Here is a 16477-nt window from a genome sequence, read left to right as displayed (position 1 = left end):
TTACCCTTTTGTCCTTAATATATTTGTAAAAACCCTTTGGATTCTCCTTAAATCTATTTGCCAACACTATCTCATGTCCCCGTTTTGCCCTCCTGATTTCCCTCTTAAGTATATTCCTACTTTCTTTATACTCTAAGGATTCACTCGATCGATCCTGTCTATACCTGACATATGCTTCCTTCTTTTTCTTAACCAAACCCTCAATTTCTTTAGTCATCTAGCATTCCCTATACCTAGCAGCCTTTCCTTTCACTCTGACAGGAATATACTTTCTCTGGATTCTTGTTATCTCATTTCTGAAGGCTTCCAATTTTCCAGCCATACCTTTGCCTGCGAACATCTGCCCCCAATCAGCTTTCGAAAGTTCTTGCCTAATACCGTCAAAATTGGCCTTTCTCCAATTTAGAACTTCAACTTTTAGATCTGGTCCATCCTTTTCCATCACTATTTTAAAATGAATAGAATTATGATCGCTGGCCCCAAAGTGCTCCCCCACTGACACCTCAGTCACCTGTTCTGCCTTATTTACCAAGAGTAGGTCAAGTTTTGCACCTTCTCTAGTAGGTACATCCGGAGTTATTTTTTATTAACTCAGTCAATATTGAACCTTCTAACCGCTAATTTTATTCCCAATCTGATGTTAGTTCAGTTTGTTTTTGATCACACTCGGGCACTCTCCATTTCTCTCTGTGGGTCACTCTTGGTTTATCTCAGTCATTCACAGCCTTGCCTGGTACTTCACATCTTTGCCCAAAGGTGTCTTTCTAAAAGATATACTTTTAACCAACAGACCATTACCTGACGTGTGGAAAGGGTTCTTGCTTTTAAGGTTGTGAGATGGTGCAGACAGCAGCGAGTCCAGATTCACCAGCGAGGCAGCATTGGGGTCCAGGAATAATTCTGGAGTTCGATGAGGCCCATTTGAAGAATCCTTTAGAGAGTTCCCTATTTCAGACATATCGAAGACATCCGGACTACTGCTACCATTCTGCTTTGCGTCTAGAACTGTTTCACCCAGGAGGTCCGTCTTTGCTGCAGAATTAGAATTGGTGATTATTTTCTTTTGTGGCTTTCTTTATTTGGAGCCTGGGCTCCTCAGCATATTCCTGTCGCTCTCACTGACACTGAAAACAAAGAAGCGCTTGTCCTTTGGGGTGGCTCACTGTAACATACTAGCTCATTGCCAACTAACTGGTTGATCATTCTTTGGGCAGAGTGTAGGTTGCTACAGTTGCAGGTTCTCAAAGCCCTAAAAACAGATGTATTATCTGTTGGGGCAGAGTCTGAGAGAAATTGAGGATTGCAGATGCTGGAGATCAGAATCGAAAGCGTGGCATGAAAAAGCCCTTCCTGATGAAGGGCTCATACCCTAAACGTCGATTCTCCTGCTCCTCGGATGCATTTTGACCTGCTGTGTTTTTCCAGCATCACACTTTTCAGGGTAGAGTCTAACACTAACATATTTTTATTCTTTTTTTTTAAAAAGGTGACTGACTTGTTTGTTTTCAACATCAGTCAAGTTCAGCTAATTTTGGTTTTGTTCTGTTGGACAGTATGTCAGAATAAATAACCTTTCTCTGGACAAGGATTGGGATCCGAAAGGTAACGTTTATTGCCTTTGGCTCATAATTAAGCAGCACTTTGAATGTAAAATTCTCATCTTTGTTTTCAGATCCCTCCATGGTCTCATCCCTCTCTGTCTTCTCCAGTGTAACCACTCCAACACTGGTGGATGTGCCTTCAGCTCCCTGGGTTTTGACTCTGGAATTCCCTCTCTAAACCTCTATGCCACTCTACCTTGCTCTCCTACTTTAAGATGTTCCTTGATGAAGCTTGTGATCACGTCCTCAGTCATCCTTCTGAAGTACTTACTACGGTTTAGCATATTGAAAGGCATCGTATAAAAATAAATTGTTGGTGACAATGCCTTAAGGTGTTTTAGCAAATAGTGGCATGATGGAGTCATGTGAGGTTGTGATAGTGGATTGATGAGTGGGAAGGGACTGGAGGCAAATAAGAAGCCATCATTCTGCAGTCCAATCTGAACGTTACCTGCAGGAAGATTGGACACCACTGAAGGAGACTGAACCCAGGCACTCTCTGCAAATTGATCCAGCGCTGAGTCCCCTGAATTTGTAAATGGGTCAAATGTGGAGCCGTCTGTAACACAGATAAAAGAGTGAAGAGAGGACAATAAACATGGGAATTACCATCCCTCTCCTCAGATCAAGTTTTGCTCCCTTTTATTTCTCATCTAATTAAATATCCAGAAGATTTAAATCGTTGTGTTGTGTTGCAGGGACAAGAGACAAGGCCTAGCCACACCAACTCCATCTCTTTACCTGGTCACCCTCCAGATCCTGAACTGAGTGCCCAATCCCATTTCTGCTACATGGCTAAGACTTCCATCTTGTTCATAACGAACCATCTTCTCTCTGGTTCATGTAAGCATTTGAGTTTCTGAAGTGAATATTTTCAGCATGTAGCATAGCAATAAGGGTAACTAACCAGGAGCAGTTTTTGCATCTTTTGAGTATTATCTTTTTCAGATCCACAGTTGATGATCTCTTGCATCTAGTAATCTCTAGTCTGTTATCTCTATACTCCATGCTGGTGTAGCATCTTTCAAGTAAACCTTATCACAGCCAAAACCCTGCTGCTCATACCAAGTTCACCACTACCCCTTTGGTGTCATCAGACAGAGTCATAACCGGAAAAGGACAGGAAGATGGGGCAAGAGAAAAAAAGAATGAGGGGGAAAATGAAACGCGATCATGTTGAAATATATAAGATCCTGAAGAGACGTAACTGGGTGAATGCTTGAGAGGATACTTTGCATTGTGGAAGTGACTAAAACCATGGAACAGTTTAAAAACAAGGTCACCTGTTCAAGATGAGTTTTTGTTCTCTGGGGTGATTAGTCTGTGGAATTCTCTTCCTCAGACAGCATTGGAAGCAAGGTCATTGAATATGTTTAAGACTGAGATGGATACATCATTGGGTCAAAGGTGATAGGATTAGGCAGAAAAGTACAGGCCACAATTGAATCGTGGTGCAGCCTCCAGGGGTCAAATGGTCTGGTCCTGCTCCTAATTCAGTTGGCTGTATATAGGGTCCTGGTCCAGCAAGGCCTCAATTTTAAGACATTAATCCCAGCTGCAAGTGCCTCTGTGACATTACTTCATCCCTATCTCTGTAAATTCCACCATTCCTACAAATGAATTGATTAAAGAAAAAATCTTTGTTTCAAATTTGAAAGTAAATACCCTGACAGAATCTCCAATACACTGCTGAAGAGGATGGTGTAAACTAATTCAATTTAGTTTTCTTGAGGGATTTGGATAAAGTCAACTGTCTTCCAGTATCCACAGCCATTCAGAGAGATTCAAGGGATATGGCAAGCAGCAGGCAACAGGGATAAACTGGAATTGCTCTTTGAAAGTAATGGGCTGAATGGTCACCAGCATGATGCTTGAGAAACTCAGCAGATTTGTCAAAATCGTTGGGCAAAGAAAACTCATTAAAGTTTTAAATCCAATAGATTGCTTCAGAGCTACCTCAACCTTTTCTAAGGAAATGTGATGGGGAAGATAGAATCATAGAGATGTACAGCATGAAACAGACCCTTCGGTCCAACTCATCCATGCCAACCAGATATGCTAAATTAGCCAGCACTTGGCCCATATCCCTCTAAACCCTTCCTATTCATATCCCCATCCAGATGTCTTTTAAATATTGTAATTGTACCAGTCTCCACCACTTCCTCTGGCAGCTCATACCATACACGCATCATCCTCTGTGTGAAAAAGTTGCCCCTTAGGTCTGTTTTGAATCTAGCTCCACTCACCTTAAACCTATGCCCTCTAGTTTTAGACTCCCCTGCCAAGGGGAAAAGACCTTGGCTATTCACCCTATCCATGCCCCTCATGATTTTATAAACCTCTATAAGAGCACCATTCAGCCTCCAACGAAAATAGCCCCAGCCTATTCAGCCTCTCCCTATAACTCAAACCCTCCAACGCTGGCAACATCCTTGTAAATCTTTTCTGAACCCTTTCAAATTTAATGACATCCTTCCTATAGCATGGAGACCAGAATTAAACACAGTATTCCAAGAGTGGCCTAACCAATGTCCTGTACAGCACAAAATGATCTCCCAACTCCTATACTCAATACACTGGCCAATAAAGGCAAGCATACCAAATGCCTTCTTCACTTTCCTGTCTATCTAGGTCTCCACTTTCAAGGAACTATGAACCTGCATTCCAAGTTCTCTTTGTTCAGCAACACTTCCCAGGACTTTACCAGTCAGAGTATAAATCCTGCCCTGATTTGCCTTTCCAAAACAAGCACCTCACATTTATCTAAACTAAACTCCATCTGTTGTTCCTCGGTCCATTGGCCCATCTAATCATGGTCCCATTATAGTTTGAGGTAACCTCCTTTGCTGACATTACACCCTCAATTGTAGTGTCATCTGTAAACTTACTAACCATACTTCCTATGTTCACATCCAAATCATTTATATAAATGATGAAAAGCAGTGGATCCAGCAATCCTTGTGGCACACCACTGGTCACAGGCCTCCAGTCTGAAAGGCAACCCTCCACTACCACCGTCTGTCTTTTACCTTCGAACCAGTTCTGTATCCAAATAGCTAGTTCTCCCTGCATTCTATGAGATCAAACCTTGCTAGCCAGTCTGCTTTAAGGAAGCTTGTTAAACGACTTATTGAAGTCCACACAGATCACATCCACTGCTCTGCCCTCATCAATCCTTCTTCAAAAAATTCAATCAATTTAGTGAGACATGATTTCCCACGTACAAAGGCCATGTGAGAACCATAGGAATGATACAGCACAACACTTGGCTCCTCTCATCCACGCTGACTCAGAGATACCCTAATGCCCTTTCTAATCTCATCTTCCCGAATCTAGCAGCTTACAGCACTTCGGGTGCAGGTCCATCCTTTTTAAATTAATTTTGGGTCTCTCCTTCCACCACAAACTAAGGCAGCGAATTCCAGACATCCATCACCCTTCTGCATATGAAAGATTTTCGTTGTAGCATTTCAGACACCTATTATCTATCGTGAAAATTTCATTTAGACGGTCCAGTTTAAAAAAGAATATTCTTCTCCCTGGCTCTGAACTTGCTCCAATCAAGAAAAATTAACTCTCTCTATCTAATCCCTTTATTGTTTTAAACAACTTGATTATAACATCCCCCAACTTTCTAAACCAAGGGAGTAAAAGCTTAGGCTATATGTTCTGGTCTCATACTTTAATCTTTCAGCCCTGACATCACTCTTGTGAATCTGCGCATCCTTCCTGAGTTGTGATACCAGAACGGAGCACGATTACTGTCAGTGAGACAGATGATGTCAGTGAGTTGGAATCGGGGGAATAATGAGTGGGGAATCGAGGGGAAGGGATCTCCATTTAATTTTCCACAACTAGGCACTCCAGCAACATGGGGAGTTGATGGTGCAGTGGTAATGTCATGGGACTAGTAATCTAAAACCTCAGGTTAATGTTTTATGGACATGGGATTGAATCCCACCGCGGCAGATGATGAAATTTGAATTCAATAAAATCTGGAACTAAAAGCTGCTCCTGTGGTGGCCATGTAACTATTGACGATTGTATCATAGAATCCCTACACTATGGAAACAGACCCTTCGGCCCAACAGGTCCATACCACCCAGACTCATTCCCCTACCCTATTATTCTATATTTATCCCTGACTAATGCACCTAACCTACACATTCCTGAACACTAGGGGCAATTTAGCATGGCCAATTCACCTGACCTACACATCTTTGGACTGCAGAAGTAAACCAAAGCACCTGGAAGAAACCCACACTGACACGATGACAATGTGCAAACTCCACACAGACAGTTGCCCGAGGCTAGAATCAAACCAGGTGCTTAGCGCTGTGAGGCAGCAGTGCTAACCACTGATTGAAACCCATCTGGTTCACCAGTGTCCTTCAGCGAGTATATTTGCTGTCCTTTCCTGGTCTACTCTATGACTCCAGACTGGCAGCAGTGTGGTTAACTCTTAACTTCTCCCTGAAACGGCCTACAAGGGTAATAAATAATTCACATCCTGTACAAGAAAGAAATACGGAAAATGGCAGAGAAGCATCCTGTCCAATCCTGGAGTCTCTTCACCTCTCGAGAGCAGACTTGGCATTAACCCTTGATCTATTGGGACAGTAAGATACAAGTCAAAGCATGAAATGTTTTTTTTTCTGTAATACTGCTTTTGTCTGTGAGGGAGCTTATGAGTTGGAGGAGTTTTATCTTTTGGTTGAAAAGGATTAGTAGAACAGAAATTGCTTTCCATTTACCTGGTTAGAGACAAAGAAAACTGCAGATGCTGGAACCAAGGTGGACAAGCAGGAGGCTGGAAGAACACAGCAAACCAGGCAGAGTCAGGAGGTGGAGAAGTCAAAGTTTTGGGTGTAACCCTTCTTCAGGACCAAGCAGAGTTAAATCTGAAACATCTGCACCTCCTGATGCTGTCTGGCTTGCTGTGTTCTGCCAGTCTCCTGGTTGTCTACCTCCCATTTACCTGGTGTCGTGATACCTGGTAGAGCACTGGAGGTACCGATGGTTGACACTGTTGCCCATGGATCTACACTGGATTGGTGAGTAGCAGCTGGGCCAGAAGGCTGGGCCCACGGATCTGTGTCCCACACCTGCGGAGAGGCAGAATCGGTGTCTAAAGATGGCCAAGAATTTGCTGCATTCGGGATGGATGCTTTGGCACCTGAAGGAAATCACATAAAATATGTCAGCATTCTATACCGTCATAACAAATGCTGCATTTGAGACAGGATTCCTACCAGGAAGCTAACCTCTTGCTCAGTGCAGCAGTGAGTGCACCCCTCCCTCTTCCCAGAACTCAGTCCTCCTCTTCCTAACACACTGGTCACACATTTCCCCCTCATCTCAGCCCCACATCAGTCAGACAGAATGGATATTGAAGGCCAATTGATCTGTTGTTGGTCTCAATGGGGCGATGCAATAAAACCACCTCTTGTCCCCACCCGCAAAAGTGTAGGTATTGAAGGGCCTGTGTTAGCTAATAGTTAGAGGCAGGTCTAGATTTGTGATCACACTCACAGCAAGCCTCTCTTCTAAAGAATGTCAACTGCATGTGCAGAGACTGCAACCAGACTGAAACAGCAAGAACAATGTCCAGAAATAAGCCAAGCAACGTTCAGAATGCACTGAGTGGGCGATAGTCACAGAATCCAAATTCTCAGAGTAAACTTAATTTGCAGCAGTGCGGCCTCCTGCCATACCCAATCACCCCTGCTCTCCACAGACATTATCATCTCCAGATCAGTAGGAGGTGCTGTCCTGGAGCTCACTGTCCTATGAAATACAACTTGGTGCCAGTTCCCCCTCTGTTCAAGATGAACAGGAGAAGCACTGATCACCCCCTCCCCTCCCCCGCCCTCCCCTGCCCTGCGCTGGCTCTGCATCCAACAATCTGAAGTGGGAGGGTCTACACTTTAATCTTTTTGGATGACAATAGGAACTCCGCCTTCAGGATATCCTAAAGCTAAAGAAACACTGATCAGAACAGCACTGATCAGAAGAATTATGTTGTTCTTGAGTATTGTTGAAAAAGACACATTTTGTCGTAACTTTTCATTTTTCACTCGTCCGGCCAATTTGCAAGAAATATCAGTATAAAGGAAATATATGAGAGGAGAGCACTGATTGACCAGTGGATTCTGATTGGTAGAGGTGTCACCATGGGCAATGCACCAGTTAATAATGCCTCTCAGTGAACTGTCAAGCTTAGCTTAAATTTTATATTTTCTCATCTCTGTGACAGCCAGAACATTTTTTGGCCTCCTGTTAGTGGCAAACACCATTAGAGCTCTCATACACAGAGGCAACATGAAACAACTGACTTCAGCTACTGGTTAAATCTTTGAGATACCTCACCCATTTATGATAATCTAAGGTAGACGGGGCATGTTTCAGGACTATAGGTGACAGTCTTAAGGCCCAATCTTTGAGTGTTATACAGTGAGGAATGATCTGTTCATTGTAGCCAACATCCCACAGAATGTCTGTGAAGTGCCCTATTTCAAAGTTAAGCTTGCACAGTGAACAAATAGCTCAGGTCCTAAATATGAGGTTTCGGATAAGGCCAACATTATAGCGCATGGAACTGTAGGGATCTGAATGTGATAACTGACCAGTGAAGGTCGCTTTGAGTTGGGCAGGACATTGAAAAAAGGGAGTTTGTTTGATTGTTACATTTTAAACATGAATTTGAGTCCATTAAGACATGTAAGGACACACTGGGAAGGTTTTATGTCTCAGCCAAATGATTAACAGGTATTAGGCAGTTTGCCAGATGCTGGCACCTCTGAGGCTGATGAGGGTGGAGTATCAATTGATCGCTCAATGTTTAAGGGCTAGGAGGAATTTTGCTCTCATCGAGTGGCTGCTGGCACCCATGTCCGACAGGATTGACTGCTGGAGAGTGATTACTGGGCCAGATTCTCTCTCTGCTCAGAGATTCTTCCATGCTCCTATTGCATGGATTCTGGAGGAGGACAACAGACATTTCCATAGTGATGCTTTCCATGATCCAGGATTCTGGACACTCTCTGCCTTCCCATGGGAAACAGGGACACAGGAGAGTTACTGACACATCAGGTTAACTGAGATACAGCACGCACAAACTAATGCTACAGATGTGGCTGTCATTGGGATTTCCTGCAATGGCTTGCTTGTGGAGTGGGAGGGTGTTTCAGTTTGTTGATACTGACAGTGAGGGTGTCAGCAGCTGAGGGTTGAGACTCCTTATTAATGTTCATACAATCAACCCCATACCACTAAGTTCAAGTGATGACTCACAATTAAGCTTGTGATTGCAAAGCCTTACCCAGGGTATCCCAGAGATCAAGACAGGCTGCAGAGGGAGGCGAGGTCACATTGCTGCTTCCCCATGGATGACTTTGGGTGGAGCTGTCCCATGGGTCAGTCCTGGTTTCGGTTGCAGTCACTGGCGCCCCAAAGATATCAGCCAGCTCCAGCAGCGAGGACTAGACAGTGGATCAAACGCACACTGTGAGACAAGTGGGTAACTTTGGCCAATTCCAAATATTCCCTCCTTCTAATGTCTCCCTTCCCCTTCTGGAAGCAGTTGATTAGAATCTGGCTCCATTCGGTTGAGGTAGGCTCACCAGATTTCAGCCGTTCGTGTGTGCCCCAGGTCATTTGGCCATTGAGACTCCCAGTAACTGGACAGCAATATGATGCAGGAACCCTGGTTGAATTTCTAATCCGGGGACATTGGAGTTAACTGCAGCACCTTAGGGTTGTGATGCTGCCAGTATAGAGTTGCTTGGCGTCTCCCGGTATTGTTATGCATACACATTGGCTGATGTGGAGGAGGATGCCTGGAGCCTCTATAAGTATCACCCATGAAATGTTACAACCTCAGGGTGAAGAGGAAGGAAAGGGTGAGGTTCAGTGGCCGAGGGTAAGTTAAGAGACACCCTGTGGCTATTGGAATATCGTCGATACATTACAGATGAGCACGAGCTCACGTATACACAGTGCCAGGCTATCCCAAAGTGCTTCACAGCCACAGTTACTTGTAAAGTGTAGCCACTGTAGTTACTTAAAGAAACACACTTAATCACAATCATCAATGAATTTAGTGACCTGATCATTTGATTTTGTGATGGGGATCAAGGGATAAATACAGCAAACTTTTTATTAACCAGCACCTAATGGACCAGGAGAGTGCCAGTTGATCAAATGTTCTGGATAATCAAGAGGTCCATGTAATCAATGTAAAAACACACACTAAGTAATAGAAACTTATACTTTATTTATGGCATAAATTACTTAAACAATAATGTAACATTGCCTTCATTAACCGGCAGAGAACCTTCTTATTTGCACCCTTAGCTGACTACTCAGACATTGCGGAGATGTCTGAGTTACATCTAATACAGTAACCTTCTGGTATTTGAGGTATATAATTTTTGCTGGTTTAGCAAGAGTGCCAGTTAATAAGGTGCTGATTAAAACAAAGTTTGCTGTATTAGCCAGGACACCTGGGGCTTTCAGTGTCAGACTGAACCATACACTCAAATCTGAGCAGTGGGATTCGATCCTGGTGATTTTAAGGTGAGTGTTTTGCTAACAGAGCCCTGGCTGACAGCTGCATTGTTTTCAGGGAGGCTGGCACAATTTGGCAGAGGAAGACTTGAATATACCTCATTTCTAACTTCGGCTATTTCACTCTCTTTGCGACTTTGTTCCAACGCTCGCTGAAGATTTTCATCTTCTTCCTCATCATCCTCGTCAAGGGATGACCTCACTCTTAGTTCCTACAAAATAAGAGGCAAAAGTCTCCACAGGTTAAGTAACACTTGTAAAAAGTACTGAAAGAAGCAGCTAGAGAAATAGACCCATTTTCCCAACAGATTCTATCATAAACACTTGGCATGGATCAAGCTGATACCTTTATGATGTCACAGGATGAATTACCTTCATTACAACAAGCATCTCATCTTCTTACAACTGTTTTGCTACACCCATTCAAAATGGCTGAGATGACAGTTCTAACCCTTTATATAATAACTTTAGTGAGACCACTCTGTGGCACTGTTTCTGACAGAGGTGAAAAATTTGAATGGGTCATCTGGTTCAAAGATCAGCCAGTTGCCGCAGAACCCTACAGCGTTATCGATGTTCTTAAGTGGATCTGTCAAGAAACCCAAGTGTAGAGATTCACAATGACACCTGGCTTCATCAGGTACCAAACCAGATGACACTGACTCTGCCACCACTGAGTCACTGGTTCAAAATACCTCACATTCTGTCCATGGGATTGTCAACTCTGGGTTGATGTATGATGCCCCAGTTACTTCACTGTTCATGTTCGAGTCCAGTCTTTATCCAGCTTGATGACACAGGTGGAACGAAGATATGATTTAGAATAAGAATAAATTGAAAGAAAATGCTAAATAAATTGGCATCACTTAAATGAACAGATTGCCAGATGGGTTTTGCTCTCAGATGCTGAGGGCAGGTTGGGTGGAGATACTGGAAAATTTGACTTTAATTTTTCAATCCTCGTTGGACTCAAAGTGACATCAGAGAACCAAAGATCACAAGTGTCCCACCTCATTCAAAACCGCATAAACTGGTAAGTATGGATCAGTCTAATGTGAATACTGGAAAAATTACTAGAGATCATTGTCAAGTTCAAAATGAATTTGCACTTTATTCAGGTTTCTAAAGGATAGTCAGCATATTTGTTAAAGATAAATCATCTCTGAATAACTCGACTGAGTTCTTTGATGAGGTAACAGAGTGGGGTGATGAAGATAATGCAATAGATGTTGTGTACATGCACTTTAAAAGAACACGTAATAAAATATCACATAACAGACTTAGTTAGGAAACAGAAGCAGATGGAATTAAAGGAACAATGGTAATCTCAGTGTGAAATTGACTAAGGTGAAGGACATAGAGAGTAGTAATGAACAAAATATACTCTGACAGGAGAATAATGTGCAGGTTATGAGGATGGTATGGAGGAGTTACATGAATTGCTCCTTAGGAGAGGTGAACGTGATGGGTAAATTACTTTCTTCTGTGCTGTAATGGTTCTCCAATTCTGAGAGGATGATGTTATCAGTTCCCTCACTATTATTTGATATAAATGGCATGAACTTGGGTACAGAGAGCACAATTTCCAAATCTGAGGACTACATAAAACTTGCTAATATAGTAAAAGTGACAAATGCACATACAGTGACAAACTAGGCAAATATGCCGCAGATAAAATTTAATGCGGATAATTGATACATTTTCAGGCATACTAACACAGAGAGGCAGTATGATTTAAATGGTACCAATGTGAGAGAGGGATGCATGAGCAGAGTGGTCTAGAGGTGCCTATTCACAAATCTTTAAAAATAGAAGTGTGTTTTGATTTAAGAAAACGAGAAATAACAGCCCTTGAGCCTACTCACTGCATTGGGGTGTTCATTATCTCAGGGGCCATCACTGGGGCCACGGAGCACAGCTGAACTTTGATCTCAGCTCCAGTTTGCTGCACTGCTCCCACATGTCTTGTCCCCTCAGTGACACCAATCTGTCAATGTGTCCTAGCCTGTCAAAACCTCTAATGCTATACTTGCCAGTGTGTCCTTCTAAACTCCAATCTTTCCTTATACAACAGCTCTCTTGTCCCAGAGTCTTTCACCCCATCTTAGTCAAAGATATCAATCTGTAGGTGAGGATCTCACCTTCTTAACCAATACCTCAACTAGACTATATCACTTTGCAGCTTTATTATTCTGCCCAGCTCACCTTTCTCCCTTAATTGTTTATCATCAATAAACTTGACACTTACCCCCTTTATGAGGACATAATGCGCAATCATTAATCAAGATTGGAAATGGCCAAGGCTCAAATTTATTAGTTACAACTTAACTTGTTTATTCCCCCTTGATATTTTCTGACAATTAAACAATCCTCAAGCTATTGTTATATATATTACACCCAGTGCATGATCCTTAATCTTGTATGAAGCTCTTTCATGTGGCATCTTATCAAACATCTTCCAAAAATCCAAATAGGCTGAATTTAGTGTTTCTCTTCTTCCCTGCTCTGCTTGTTCCATTTTAAAAAAAACTCTTATAAATTTGCTGAACATGATTCCCTTTTCATAAAACCATGCAGACTCTGTGTAATCATGTTTTGTTTTTCTAGGTTACTGTTACCGCTTCCTTAATAATAGATTTCAGTATTTCCCTTCTGATGTCAAGGTTATTGGCCTTTTTTTGGTTTTTTTGGTTTTAGTCCTATTAATTTCCCCAGCATTAGAAGGACATGGCATTAGTATTGGTTCTTTATGAATTTTAATAACTTTAAGTTCCTCACTCTCATTAGTCTCAATTCCCCTGTAATTCCAATGAGTCTGTGACCCTTCTCTCCAGAGGTAGGGTCATTTTGTGGTTTAAGACATAAGTAAACAGAGTTTAGAATAACAAGGGAGTCAAAGGAAAATGGATTTGAGGCTACATTTCGATCAGCTATGACCACATTGAATGGTTGAGGAGTGCGCTTAAGAGACAAAATATTTTCTGCCCAATCCTAAATTATATATTTGTGTGTCCTGTATTATTAAGGCAGTTTCACAAAAGTTTGCAATTCCAATCTCTTTGTAGAAGCTGTTAAAATATTTCTTTATATCTTGCTAGGTTTAGCTCATACTCTGTTTACTTCCCCTTTGTTAATTTTTTGGTCACCCTTTGTTTATTTCTAAAGTCTGCCGATCATCAGGTTGCTCAAGCTTTTCAAAGCCAAAATGTACACCTCTTGTTTTAATCTAATACCACGCGGAAATTCACTGGTTAGCTGATGGTTCCTTAACCATTGAAGGCATTTTTTATTCATCGAGAGTAATGAATCTTTTCTTGGCATGTTTGCTGTTTCTTATCTTTCATCATAAATTAATCTCATTTCCCAATTTGAGCCAATTCATCCTTATACCTTTGCAATTGGCCTTGCTTAAATGAAAGACTCACTTCAGCTTTACTGGTTACTATATTATTCTCAAACTCAATATGAAATTCTTTCAGATCATCCTTGCCCAGAGGATCTTGTAAAATTATTTGTTATAAAGTTAAAAGTTTCGTTACACAACAGAACCAAAATAACCTGTTCCCTGGCTGTTTCCTCAATGTACTGTTCTCAAAAACTGTCCTGAATACACAACATGAACTTATCCTTCAAAGAATATTTGATTTGTCTGTTCACAACCACTGCATTACCCCTGTTATATTACCCTGTTACCATGCAGCCCAATCTTGCTGATTATGTTCTGTTGATAAGGCAATTAAGAAAACTTATGGGATTCATTGTGTTATTAGAGATGGGTTTGAAAGAAGGTTTGTAAAGAGATGGGAGGGAGATAGTACAAGCCCAGAATTCAGCGTAATACTCCGGGGAGACTTATCCAATGTTTTATAAAAGTTCATCATAATTTTCTTGCTTTTGTACTCTATGCCTCTATTAAAGCCAAGAATTACATTAACTTTTGAATAGATTCCTCAATTGTCCTGAAAGCATTAAAGACTTTAATAGATTTTTTTCAACCCCACCACCTTTTAGGTTTCTATACCCCTTTAAAACTGGGCCATTTAATTAAATTGTCCCTCCTCATTCCCCCTACCAAAATACACCACAGTACAGTTTTACCATAAGTTTCATGTGATGCCCATTTCTTTAGCTTGGCTACATCTTTGTGAGTGTGTTGCTCTCCACCTCACTGTTTACATCATGTAGGTGATGATTCTGTAAAGCTGTGACCTTCAGCAACACTGAAAGGGAAACAAAATGTCCCAGGATTACAAAACAGCCCAATCAGGAGCAGACTTTAGGGGATCCCAGATTAATGGGCAGCTTTTCTCACTTTGGAGGTGGACTAAATATTTCCAGAATTTTCTGAAACAATATCAGAAAATGGCAAAAGCACTCAGTAGGTCCATCAACATCTGGTGGAGAAGGAAAGAGTCTATTTCAGATTGCTGACCTTTTATTGGAGCAGTTCTGATGACACCTCATCAACTTGAAACATTAACTTTCCATGGCCTGACCTGCTGAGTATTTTCAGCGTTATCTGTTTCTATTTCAGATTTCCAGCCTCGATAGGCTATACCTTCCATTAATGGCTGTTACATAATTTACATATTATGTAACATAATTCCATGAGCCAATTATACAACTAGAGTCATAGAGATGTACAGCATGGAAACAGACCCATTCGGTCCAACGTATCCATGCCAACCTCATATCGTCCCACTTGCCAGCACTCGGCCCATATCCCTCCAATTCATATCCATTCCTATTCATATACCCATCCTGGTGCCTTTTAAATGTTGTAATTGTACCAGCTTCCAGCACTTCCTCTGGCAGCTTATTCCATACACGTACCACCCTCTGCGTGAAAAAGTTGCCCCTTAGGTTCCTTTTATATCTTTCCCCTCTCACCCTGAAACTATGCCCTCTAGTTCTGGACTCCCCCACCCCAGGGAAAAGACTTTGTCTATTTATCCTCTCCATGCCCTTCATGATTTAAAAAACCTATGTAAGGTCACCCCTCAACCTCAGACGCTCAGGGAAAACAGTCCCAGCCTAATCCTCCAACCCTAGCCATACCCTTGTAAATCTTTTCTGAACCCTTTCAAGTTTCACAAATATCCTTCCAATAGGAAGGAGACCAGAATTGCACACAATATTCTAAAAGTGGCCTAACCAATGTTCTGTACAGCTGTAACATGACCTGCCATATCCTGTACTCAATACTCTGACTAATAAAGGAAAGCATACCAAACGCCTTCTTCACTAACCTATCTATCTGCGATTCTACTTTCAAGGAGCTATGAACCTGCACTTCAAGGTCACTTTGTTCAGCAACACTCCCCAAGACCTTACCATTAAGTGTGTAAGTCCTGCTAAGATTTGCTTTCCCAAAATGCAACACCTCACACTTATCTGAATTAAACTCCAACTGCCACTTCTCAGCCCATTGGCCCATCTGATCAAGATCCTGTTGTACTCCAAGGTAACCTTCTTTGTTGTCCACTACACCTCCAATTTTGGTGTCACTGCAAACTTACTAACTATACCTCCTATGTTCATATCCAAATCATTTATGTAAATGACAAAACGTTGAGGACCCAGCACCGATCTTGTGGTACTCCACTGGTCACAGGCCTCCAGTCTGAAAAACAACTCTCCACCATCACCCTCTGTCTTCTACCTTTGAGTCAGTTCTGTATGCAAATAGCTAGTTTTCCTTGTATTCCGTGAGATCTAACCTTGCTAACCAATCTCCCATGGGGAACCTTGTTGAACGCCTTACTGAAATCCAGATAGATCACATCCACTGCTCTGCCCTTATCAATCTTCTTTGTTACTTCTTCAAAAAACTCAATCAAGTTTGTGAGACATGATTTCCCACACATGTTGACTATTCCTAATCAGTCCTTGCCTTTCCAAATACATAGAACATAGAACATTACAGCTCTTCGGCCCTCGATGTTGCACAACCCTGTCATACCAATCTGAAGCCCATCCCACCTACACTATTCCATGTACGTCCATATGCTTGTCCAATGACGACTTAAATGCACTTAAACTTGGCGAATCTACTACAGTTGCAGGCAAAACATTCCATACCCTTACTACTCTCTGAATAAAGAAACTACCTCTGACATCTGTCTTATACCTATCTCCCCTCACTTTAAAGTTGTGTCCCCACGTGTTTGCTGTCCCCATACTTGGAAAAAGGCTCTCCCTGTCCACCCTATCTAACCCTCTGATTATCTTATATGTCTCTATTAAGTCACCTGTCAACCTTCTTCTCTCTAACGAGAACAGCCTCAAGTCCCTCAGCCTTTCCTCAT

General features: G+C 41.9%; 1 protein-coding gene across 1 annotated transcript in view; it reads right to left on the bottom strand.

Annotated features, from left to right (window-relative positions):
- Window positions 1–16477, bottom strand: part of LOC122562350 (epsin-2-like) — a 48549-nt gene that overhangs the window by 2700 nt on the left and 29372 nt on the right. Inside the window, exons 5-9 of the mRNA XM_043715227.1 lie at window positions 10268–10381; window positions 8923–9082; window positions 6580–6777; window positions 2053–2160; window positions 799–1032 (exon numbers count right to left, since the gene is read on the bottom strand). Of these exons, the coding sequence (XP_043571162.1) occupies window positions 799–1032; window positions 2053–2160; window positions 6580–6777; window positions 8923–9082; window positions 10268–10381 (814 nt within the window). The remainder of the gene's footprint in view (window positions 1–798; window positions 1033–2052; window positions 2161–6579; window positions 6778–8922; window positions 9083–10267; window positions 10382–16477) is intronic.

The sequence above is a fragment of the Chiloscyllium plagiosum genome, chromosome 24 (genome assembly GCF_004010195.1).
Source record: "Chiloscyllium plagiosum isolate BGI_BamShark_2017 chromosome 24, ASM401019v2, whole genome shotgun sequence".
Classification (NCBI taxonomy): domain Eukaryota; kingdom Metazoa; phylum Chordata; class Chondrichthyes; order Orectolobiformes; family Hemiscylliidae; genus Chiloscyllium; species Chiloscyllium plagiosum.
This window is presented reverse-complemented; position numbering and strand designations above follow the sequence as displayed.